Source organism: Procambarus clarkii, chromosome 72 (genome assembly GCF_040958095.1).
Source record: "Procambarus clarkii isolate CNS0578487 chromosome 72, FALCON_Pclarkii_2.0, whole genome shotgun sequence".
Classification (NCBI taxonomy): domain Eukaryota; kingdom Metazoa; phylum Arthropoda; class Malacostraca; order Decapoda; family Cambaridae; genus Procambarus; species Procambarus clarkii.
The window spans coordinates 14,024,125-14,036,090 of record NC_091221.1 but is presented as its reverse complement, the minus strand read 5'-3'; the positions used below and the strand labels follow the sequence as shown (position 1 = coordinate 14,036,090).

At 45.9% G+C, this 11,966-nt stretch overlaps 1 protein-coding gene across 1 annotated transcript; it reads left to right on the top strand.

Moving 5' to 3' along the window:
• The first annotated feature begins 209 nt into the window (after nt 1-209).
• Nucleotides 210-9,909, top strand: LOC138356428 (uncharacterized). The gene is made up of 6 exons (XM_069312575.1): nt 210-365; nt 726-1,004; nt 1,188-1,267; nt 1,423-1,724; nt 6,494-7,339; nt 9,809-9,909. Exons 1-6 carry the CDS (start codon nt 210-212, stop codon nt 9,907-9,909), a joined length of 1,764 nt encoding a protein of 587 aa, XP_069168676.1.
• The last annotated feature ends 2,057 nt before the right edge of the window (nt 9,910-11,966 follow it).

Below are 11,966 nucleotides of genomic sequence, written 5' to 3'. Positions count from 1 at the left end.
ATAAAAACCTGATCGGATGCAAATGGAACGCTGTGTGAAAATTTCAAAGCAATTGGTGAAGAACTTTCGGAGATTAGCGATTTTGAACAAACGAACATTTCCATTTTTATTTATATAGATTAATAACCATATCTGCTTTACATATATGAGCAAGTACCATAGCTGTCCAAGTAGCTATATAAACACTAAGGCTCAAACCCATAGCCAACATGGCTAATCCAGAAAAAAACGGGAAGAACCTTGAAAGGTCTTCAAATTCACTTGTCAAGATACTCAACAAATGTGACAACTGGTTAGAAACAGATCCAGTTGACATCTTCAGGCTAGGAATTTCCACAAAGGTGGCTAGTCAAAAATTTGACCAAGTAAAGGACATAATCGAGTCTTATAGACATATACCCTTGTTATTAATACTGACCCAGACGAATTAAATCTAATTGAATCTGACCTTGCCAACTATGAAGACAAAATTCAGGCCAAGTTAGATCATTATTACAAAGTGCTTGCAACACAAAATGTTCCTACTGGGTTGGAACACTATTATAGTTTACCTATACCAAGGCAAGCACCCAGCTCAGAAAATAAATGAGCTACCTCAAGATGAGGAAATTCCTCTAATTTAACCAGATCCTTACACTGGATCAATAATTGAAGTCAAACCTTCATTTTCTACAGTCTCATCTAATACCACTTCACGTAATGATACATTAACTGAATCTGAACAGCTTTCAGAAAGCTCATCCATATATTCCATGGATTCTGAGAATTCAATCCATGAGGCTACTGAATTAACAAGCCTTCCTATTAAACCCAGAGAAGCAAGTGAAGCTGAAATTGAAGATGAAGCTGAAACAGAAGATGAAGATGCAGCTGAAGCTGGAATAAAAGCTGAGGCTAAGCAAGAAGCCTTAAGCAAAATTAGTGACGGTCAAAATCATTCAAACCAGCCTCCTAGAGGTGATGCTGAACCCATTAGCATCAACCAAGCCATCCAGCTCTCTAAGGCAAGTGCTGACAATGAGAAGACTATCATAAATCTCGTGCATCAACTACTAGACATATCTCAACCGGATCAATCAGTTGACTCCTTACAAGTTTTTAGTTTACAGCTCGAGTCAATGCTCAGATCCTTCAGCAGTAAAGTGGATCAGCCCACTGCTGAATGAATGACTAAAATTATCATCCAGATAAAATTGTCTAGCGAAGTGCTAAATGAATTGTATGCATACCAGAATGGTAGTCCTGTCAATGCAGGATATATTAGCAGGTTTGCGTAATATAGTCAATAATAAACAAGCAAACCAGGCACTTAATGCCTATTCTGAATCCACAGAAACTGTACCCACATCAAGTTCCTTAATTGAAACTAAAGTGACACAGTCATTAGGTAATTAGGGTACTAATAATCAATGCAATTAACAGGTCAAATACTGATTTATCAGTGAGACCTAAGAGTACTATGAATACTCTCAAGAGTTCAAGTGCTCCTAAGAGTCTAATAAGTGCTCCCAAGAGCCCAAGTGCTCCCAAGAGCCCAAGTGCTCCCAAGAGCCCAAGTGCTCCCAAGAGCCCAAGTGCTCCCAAGAGCCCAAGTGCTCCCAAGAGCCCAAGTGCTCCCAAGAGCCCAAGTGCTCCCAAGAGCCCAAGTGCTCCCAAGAGCTCAATAATTACTTCCAAGAGTACAACAAGTATTCACAGGAGTAAACCAAACACTTCCACCCCAAGTTGGAAGAAAAACTAATAAACACAAACAAGCAGCAAAGCCTTCACAACCTGCAATTGCAGATTCACCTAAACCGGTGACTCTTATATGAGCAGTAGGTCGAAAGTTATGTTTGCCTTGCCATCAAAAACATTCTCTGTACAAATTACCCTACTAGACACACACGAGTCAGACGACTCAAACAGTTACTCAGATGTACTAGGTGTCTCAAACCACATAATATAACAGCTGTGACACCCCAATGAACACCTGCAATAGGTGTAGAAGGGGCAAACATCATGCTTTACTGTGCAAATTTGTAAAATTAAATTATTTCAACCCGATAATAGGAGGTAAAGAATCTACACAGGTACAGTGCTGCAAGATGCGTTAATATCACAAGCGTCTCAAGTGGATGCAATATTGCCCACTGCCAAACTTCATGTAAAGAATAAAGGTCAACACTCGTGGCCTATTCGATCAAGGGTCCCAGAAAACTTTCATTACTCAGAAAGCGGCAGAGGCACTTAAATTAAAACCAATCACACAGGTAAAATTAAACCTGTCAGAGTTCATGATCAATAGGGGACCCCAAGAATACTCAATAGTACAATGGCTCGTATGCCTAGGTGGTTATGTCCGGTCTGTCAAGGCAATAGTGGTAGATCAAATACGATTTGACCTAAATATTAAAGGTCTAGGGTACACAGCCAATTTCCTACAGAAGAATGGAATTAAGTTGGCTGACAACCAGCTAATGTCTGACTGCCTCAACAATGTAAATCTACTGCAGACTACTACTACCAGTTTATTACTGGTCATATTAAACAACAGAGCATGCATTTCCTCCACTCTGCAGGTGGCTACCTACTTACAGGTACAGTTTTAAACCTGAACAAGCCTATACCTGCTAACAACAACGTTAATAGAAATTAATCAGCAGTAAATGAATTCTCCAGCACCAAGTATAAAGGAGAAACCCAGCTGAGTAATATACCCAGATTGAGTCTAGTACAGTTAATATTTGCCGAGATGTTTTTATGGCTTTCAGTGGACAATCAGTGGTCCGCAGCCTAAGCAGGTTCATGTCACAGCGACCAAGCCTCTGAACCCCCTGTAGACCCTGAATTATTCTCGACAGTAATAATTGACCACACTCCGTCTCCCTATGTATTTTAATTAAATTAGGCAAAAGATTCTAGCACCCAATGAATTTAACAGTAACACGAAATCATTGAGAAACTTCTACACTTGCAAATTCACCAGGACCAAGGTCCAAAATAATCCAGTGCTTAAGGTCTGCCAAGAAAACCTTATATTAGTCTTAACCAGACAACTACATTTAAAGTTTTCTGCACTTGGATCTAATGATTTATTTTCTTTAAATTTTGTTTGAGCTGTTTTCCTTTCGCTTCTGCTCTTAAGCAATCTTAGGAACGTTTTTGTAAAAGCACAGCCCGAGCAAGATTGCAACTTGCAAATTTGTAAGTAAATATATAAGAGAGAACTATTAAACCATGAAACGTATAGGTTCGGATAATCCGTTACAAATTATCTTCCAAGCAAGTTTAGTCGTAGTAACAATATACATTTTCCAGCAACCTTAGGTTTCCCATCATTCAATCAGTTAACATTAAACTTTAAATATTGTAACCTAACATGCTTAAAACGAGCAGACTCAACTGTTCGCCTATGAATTAACGTGACATTCGAGCGCATTATTGTTCGCCATGATATTTGAACGCCTTATTGCTCCCCACGCTAATTCGAGCAAATTACTGCTCACCCATGAATCTTCCATTGATTCTGTGCTTAGCTATCCCTCAAGAAGGATCCTGCACTAATTTAACCCTAATAAAACGAGCTGACTTAACAGCTCACCTATGAATTAACGTGATATTTGAGCCCATTATTGTTCACCATGATAATTGAGCCCATTATTGCTCCCCACGATATTTGAACGCCTTATTGCTCCTCACGCTGACTCAAGCCTATTATTGCTCACCATGATAACTTGAAACTATTATTGCTCACCATGATAACTTGAAACTATTATTGCTCACCATGATAACTTGAAACTATTATTGCTCACCATGATAACTTGAAACTATTATTGCTCACCATGATATAACCTGCGTAGGACCCACTACTCATAAATAATTTAGTTAGACTATGCGTTAAGTCTTTAGAGGGCTATGACACTGTAGCCCAATGTATTAACAAACGAGCAGATCCGCTCACTATTCAGCTAGAGTGACACTACCAAAAATTGGTAAGTTGTCACAAATAGCTTAGCCCTCTAATTATGTAGGTTTCGGAAAATTTAACCATCTATTTAGGTAGGCATTAGAGACATTAGTTAGTGTCAACAGAGTACCAGCAGAGTCTGTGCTCATTATAAAACATAGTTGACTATTAATAGAGACTGATTTAAATAAAATTATCTCTCATTTAAAGTTGAAGTTGCATTAATGAGTTTTCAGTGACAAGCCTGAGAGCTGTAATTCAACTAGCTACAAGTCACAATGACTAAGCTACTACTCTCATTGTCGACTCGGTCTTTTCCTTGATTTTAATGAATAAACTTATTCAGTTCTCTAATATTAAATAACATTTAGCTAGGTTGGCAACTTAGTTATACTATTAGTCTAAAATGACTACTGCACTATAGTGCAAATTTATACCAAATTTAATTCTGCCCTGCTGCAGACAATTCTTCATTTGAGTTTGAGGTGATCATGATGCTTCAGTGATGAATTATAGTCTAGTAACTCAACAGTTACAAGTCACAGTGACCTCACTGAAGTTTAGAAGTCTCCTTGATCTTGAATGACGCAATAATTAATACTTCACATTCTTTAATTAATGTATAGCAATGAAGATTACAACCTATACAATATTTTCATTCTACCTAATTGCAGATTATAGCCATTTGTTCTTGAGAATGTTCTCTGAGTTTGCACAACCATTCAGTGACTAAGTAATTCAACCATTACATGTCAAAGTAACACTAGTCATTGTTTTGCTGTAGACTTTAGAGAGTTCTTGATTTTAGATGACTTAATAATTTTATATATTTTTCAACATTTAATTCATGTCAAGAAAATTCCTGACAGATATAACATGGAAAACAAAGCTCAGGGGAAAGACGGCCCAAGACATGAAGGACTACATCACGCAAAAGTGCAAGGAAGCAGCAAACAAACTTTGTCCCGGTCCAAAATGAAAACAGTGAAATGAAGATGAGAAACCCATGGTTTAATCAGAAATGTAGGCTACCTAAGCAGCAAAGTAAAATGGCATAGAGAAACTATAGAGATAACAGGACACTTGAGAGCAGAGAAAGATACCAGAGTGCCAGGAATGAATATGTCAGGTTGAGAAGAGAGGCAGAAAGACAATACGAAAATGACATCGCAAGCAAGGCAAAGACAACCTTAATTTCTGCACAGCCACATCAGGAGAAAAATAACAGTAAAGGAACAGGTAATGAAATTAAGGATAGGGGCAGACAGATCCACTACAAACGACAAGTGTGCGAGGAACTGAATAAGAAATTCCAGGTGGTCTTCACTTTAGCGCAAGGAAGATGGAATCTTTCCTTGGATACCAGAGGAAGGCGCAAATCACAAGCACACAAGGCGCAAATCCTTAACTGTAGCCTCTGTTTAACGCAACAGTAAAATGTGTACTTCGTTGTAACAACGATTCTTCGCGATGGGGGATCGTATTCCAGGGACCTGTCCGAAACGCTACGTGTATTAGTGGCTGTTACAGCCACTATTATTATCCTGTATTATACAGGATACAGAATGGGAGAGGAAGTCTTTCTTGAAACGCACAGAGAAAGATCTAGGAGTTGATATCACATCAAACCTGTCTCCAGCAGCCCACATCAAGAGAATAACATCTGCGGCATATGCGAGGCTCACTAACATCATAACTGCCTAAAGGAACCTGTGTAAGGAATCATTCAGAACCTTGCATAACACATATGTAAGACCAATCCTGGAGTATGCGGCCCCAGAATGGAGCCCATACCTTGTCAAGCATAAGGCAAAGCTGAAAAAAGTTCAGAGATATGCCACTAGGCTAGTCCCAGAACTAAGAGGCATCAGTTACGAAGAAAGGCTGCGTGAAATGCACCTTACAACACTGGAAGACAGAAGAGTAAGGGGAGACATGATAACTACAAACAAAGTTCTCAGAGGAATTGACAGGGTAGATGAAGATAAACAGTTTAACACGGGTGGTACGTGAACAAGGGGATACAGGTGGAAACTGGGTACCCAAATGAGCCACAGAGACGTTAGAAAGAACTTTTTTAGTGTCGGTAGTTAACACATGGAATGCATTAGGAAGTGATGTAGTGGAGGCTGACTCCATATACTATATACAGTTTCAAATATAGATAGAGCCCTGTAGGCTCAGGAATCAGTACACCAGTTGATTGACAGTTGAGAAGCAGGACCAAAGAGCCAGAGCTCAACCCCCACGAACACAACTAGCTGAGTACACACACGCAACCATTTCTGTCCCGACCGGGATTCGAACCCGAAATTCACGATTGTGCGTCGAGAACGAGCCAGACTGTAGTAGTAAATGGAATGTCCTTAAGGATCAGCTAGGTTGTAGAGGCAAACATTATTCATCACTTTACCTGCAGCTATGATAGGGAAATAGGTCAGGAGTCATTGCATTAGATAACCAGCAACGAGAAAATTGGGATCCAAGAGCTAGAGCACAAGCCCGCCTGCAAAAATTGGTTAGTGAACCCTGCCCCAATAAAAGAAAGCCCACGCCTCGCCTCCACTCCACTCCACAAGCCCACGCCTCTACTCCACTCCACAAGCCCACGGCTCCACTCCACTCCACTCCACTCGCACAAGCCCACTCGCCTCCACTCCACTCCACTCGCCTCCACTCCACTCCACTCGCACAAGCCCACTCGCCTCCACTCAACTCCACTCGCCTCCACTCCACTCCACTCGCACAAGCCCACTCGCCTCCACTCAACTCCACTCGCCTCCACTCCACTCCACTCGCACAAGCCCACGCCTCCACTCCACTCCACTCGCACAAGCCCACGCCTCCACTCCACTCCAATCCACAAGCCCACGACCCCACAGCTACGCCCACGACCCCATAGCCACGCCCACGACCCTACAGCCACGCCCACGACCCCACAGCCACGCCCACGATCCCACGGCCACGCCCCCGACCACACAACCACGCCCATGACCCCACAACCACGCCCAGGATTCCACAACCACGCCCAGGACTCCACAGCCATGTCCACGACCCCACAGCCACGCCCACGAACCCACAGTCACACCCACGAACCAACAGCCACGCCCACGCCCCCACAGCCACGCCCACGACCCCACAGCCACGCCCACGACCCCACGGCCACGCCCACGACCCCACGGCCACGCCCACGACCACACAACCACGCCCATGACCCCACAACCACGCCCATGACCCCACAACCACGCCCAGGATTCCACAGCCACGTCCACGACTCCATAGCCACGCCCACGAACCCACAGTCACACCCACGCCCCCACAGCCACGCCCCACAGCCACGCCCACGCCCCCACAGCCACGCCCACGCCTCCACAGCCACAAACAACCGAGGCAGGCGGCCGGCCACACACCAGTTCATCTGGCCGGTGTCTCCAGTATAATATTAAAACACCAGAACTAATCAAGTTTACAGCTTTACTGAATGGCCTGAGAAGCCAACTTTATGTTATTAACGTTAAAACACAACCTAAATATAATTATATAAACGTGTCTGGAAACGTTCTTCAATGTAAACAATGGCGGCGGCGGCGGGCCTGTTCTCCTCTGCCTCAGTTACACCTACAGGGCAAACATTAACTAGCATCACCTCACCTTTATTATTGAGTGTAGTGTCCGTGGTGGGCGCGTTGAGTCTGTGGGCGTGCGGTGGGGACGTTGAGACTGTAGGTGTGGTGGACGCGTTGAGACTGCGAACGTGACAGGTGCGGCGAGACGCCATGGCGGCCGACGGCAGCAGCAGCTTCGCCTCCTCCACCACCTTCCACTCCCACCTCTTCCTCCTTAACCATTCTCATATATTCCCACTACCACATTTCTTTAATATATATAGCAAATTTATTAAATAATTTTATATTTGTTTTAATATTTTGGAGGCATTTTATTGTTTATATTTCATGGTAATTACATGATGTAAAATTTAAAAAGTGTACTGCCGCACACTCGGCTCTCCATTACAAACCTGACAATAAATGTCTGGTATATTACGTTTTTTGGGTTATACCTCGACCGCTGAGAACAGTCTTTGTCCCTTGTGTCTCACACTAGGTTATGCTCACTTATATGTTCTTGCAAGATGAGCTTCAGCTCTTGGACCTGGCCTTTCTGTCGCAGGTAGCCTATTATATAATTGTCCCCGACCTGCTGGCCACCATAGTATAGCCTCGCCCATCACCACTTGTATCTCACTCCACTTGTTCATTAATCTTACACTGAATAAGTTATTGTTAACAATCACATGACTAATCTGAGTTCTTAATATTCGTATCCTATTTTCCTTCCTCTGTTAATGTTAATCTTGTTTTGTCCACTTTCTTATATCTGAAAATCTTACAAGTGTCTTACAAGTGTCTCACAAATCTTACAGGTCTTGTCGCCTCATATCCTTCATGTTTCCCAAAAATGGTGAGATGAAGTTTCTTAAGGTTTTCCTCATAACTCGTACCTCGCCCTTCGCCTCGCCAACCACCTCAGCCAGGCTCTAGCCCTAGACAGGGTCGATTGGGCTCAAGCCCTAAACAGGGTCGACTGGGCTCTAGCCCTAGACAGGGTCGAATGGGCTCAAGCCCTAAACAGGTTCGACTGGGCTCCAGCCCTAGACAGGGTCGATTGGGCTCAATCCCTAAACAGGTTCGACTGGGCTCCAGCCCTAGACAGGGTCGACTGGGCTCGAGCCCTAGACAGGGTCGACTGGGTTCTAGCCCTAGACAGAGCCGACTGGGCTCCAGCCCTAGACAGAGCCGACTGGGCTCCAGCCCTAGACAGGGTCGACTGGGCTCCAGCCCTAGATAGGGTCGACTGGGCTCGAGCCCTAGACAGGGTCGACTGGGCTCCAGCCCTAGACAGGGTCGATTGGGCTCAAGCCCTAAACAGGTTCGACTGGGCTCTAGCCCTAGACAGGGTCGACTGGGCTCGAGCCCTAGACAGGGTCGACTGGGTTCCAGCCCTAGACAGAGCCGACTGGGCTCCAGCCCTAGACAGGGTCGACTGGGCTCCAGCCCTAGACAGGGTCGACTGGGTTCCAGCCCTAGACAGGGTCGACTGGGCACGAGCCCTAGACAGGGTCGACTGGGTTCCAGCCCTAGACAGAGCCGACTGGGCTCCAGCCCTAGACAGGGTCGACTGGGCTCCAGCCCTAGACAGGGTCGACTGGGTTCCAGCCCTAGACAGGGTCGACTGGGTTCCAGCCCTAGACAGAGCCGACTGGGCTCCAGCCCTAGACAGAGCCGACTGGGCTCCAGCCCTAGACAGGGTCGACTGGGCTCCAGCCCTAGACAGAGCCGACTGGGTTCCAGCCCTAGACAGAGCCGACTGGGCTCCAGCCCTAGACAGAGCCGACTGGGTTCCAGCCCTAGACAGAGCCGACTGGGTTCCAGCCCTAGACAGGGTCGACTGGGTTCCAGCCCTAGACAGAGCCGACTGGGCTCCAGCCCTAGACAGAGCCGACTGGGCTCCTGCCCTAGACAGAGCCGACTGGGCTCCAGCCCTAGACAGAGCCGACTGGGCTCCAGTCCTAGACAGGGTCGACTGGGCTCCAGCTCTAGACAGGGTCGACTGGGCTATGATCTTAACTGGTCGCCTATGTTCACCCGTCAGTAATTGGAGACCTGGTTGTAAATTGATTGATGGGTATTGTTCCACGGAAAACTAGTATGGTTAAAGCTTGAGATGATGTATGGGAAGAGAATGTTCTAAACCTGCTAACTGGAGGCAGAAGTCGTCTGCTTCAGCGCCCACCTGTGTAAACAGTAGAAATGAGATTAGTTTTGCAGCAATTTAGTAAACCTATGGGTTCTGTTTCAGGTGGGGATGCCACAATGGGGGCTGCATATCCTAATGATGGTCTAGAGTTAGTGGTACAAGAGCTGAAAGCTTTCTTTTCCAAGTTTCTTAATGCTATATAAATGTTTGACATACACCATTGATGTTATCCTGGTTATATGTGTGGTGTCTGGTGGCGCTTGTGGCTGATCACAGTTGTAAGGTAGACACGAGGCCACTGCTCATGTCTACCGGTTATGAACATTAATTTCATTTATACTGTTGTTGTTGTTGTTGTTGTTATTGGGTTAGGGGCAGCTACACTTCAGGGCCGTGTGCACCCCGTCGCCAGTGCTGGGAGTTGGTAGGTCTTGGTGGGCTGCTGGTGTGCTCTCAGATGTGGTGGGCTCCTGGTGTGCCCTCAGATGTTGTGGGCTCCTGGTGTGCCCTCAGATGTGCTGGGCTGCTGGTGTGCCCTCAGATGTGGTGGGCTCCTGGTGTGCCCTCAGATGTGGTGGGATCCTGGTGTGTCCTCAGATGTGGTGGGCTGCTGGTGTGCCCTCAGATGTGGTGGGCTCCTGGTGTGCCCTCAGATGTGGTGGGCTGCTGGTGTGCCCTCAGATGTGGTAGGCTCCTGGTGTGCCCTCAGATGTGGTGGGATCCTGGTGTGTCCTCAGATGTTGTGGGCTGCTGGTGTGCCCTCAGATGTGGTGGGCTGCTGGTGTGCCCTCAGATGTGGTGGGCTGCTGGTGTGCCCTCAGATGTGGTGGGCTCCTGATGTGCCCTCAGATGTGGTGGGATCCTGGTGTGTCCTCAGATGTGGTGGGCTGCTGGTGTGCCCTCAGATGTGGTGGGCTCCTGGTGTGCCTTCAGATGTACTAACCTAATTGTACTCACCTAATTGTGCTTGCGGGGGTTGAGCTCTGGCTCTTTGGTCCCGCCTCTCAACCGTCAATCAACTGGTGTACAGATTCCTGAGCCTATTGGGCTCTATCATATCTACATTTGAAACTGTGTATGGAGTCAGCCTCCACCACATCACTTCCTAATGCATTCCATTTGCTAACTACTCTGACACTGAAAAAGTTCTTTCTAACGTCTCTGTGGCTCATTTGGGTACTCAGCTTCCACCTGTGTCCCCTTGTTCGCGTCCCACCAGTGTTGAAAAGTTCATCCTTGTTTACCCGGTCGATTCCCCTGAGGATTTTGTAGGTTGTGATCATGTCCCCCCTTACTCTTCTGTCTTCCAGTGTAGTGAGGTGCATTTCCCGCAGCCTTTCCTCATAACTCATGCCTCTTAGTTCTGGGACTAGTCTAGTAGCATACCTTTGGACTTTTTCCAGCTTCGTCTTGTGCTTGACAAGGTACGGGCTCCATGCTGGGGCCGCATACTCCAGGATTGGTCTTACATATGTGGTGTACAAGATTCTGAATGATTCCTTACACAGGTTCCTGAACGCCGTTCTGATGTTAGCCAGCCTCGCATATGCCGCAGACGTTATTCTCTTTATGTGGGCTTCAGGAGACAGGTTTGGTGTGATATCAACTCCTAGATCTTTCTCTCTGTCTGTTTCATTAAGTACTTCATCTCCTATTCTGTATCCTGTGCCTGGCCTCCTGTTTCCACTGCCTAGTTTCATTACTTTGCATTTACTCGGGTTGAACTTCAACAGCCATTTGTTGGACCATTCACTCAGTCTATCCAGGTCATCTTGTAGCCTCCTACTATCATCCTCTGTTTCAATCCTCCTCATAATTTTTGCATCGTCGGCAAACATTGAGAGGAACGAATCTATACCCTCTGGGAGATCATTTACATATACCAGAAACAGTATAGGTCCAAGGACTGACCCCTGCGGGACTCCACTTGTGACGTCTCGCCAATCTGAGACCTCACCCCTCACACAGACTCGTTGTCTCCTGTTGCTTAGGTATTCGTCTATCCACCGGAGTACCTTCCCTCTCACTCCAGCCTGCATCTCCAACTTTCGCACTAGCCTCTTGTGTGGCACTGTATCAAAGGCTTTCTGACAATCCAAAAATATGCAGTCTGCCCACCCTTCTCTTTCTTGCCTTATTTTTGTTGCCTGGTCGTAGAATTCAAGTAACCCTGTGAGGCAGGACCTGCCATCCCTGAACCCATGTTGATGCTGTGTTACAAAGTTCCTTCGCTCCAGATGCTCCACTAGTTTTTTTCGCA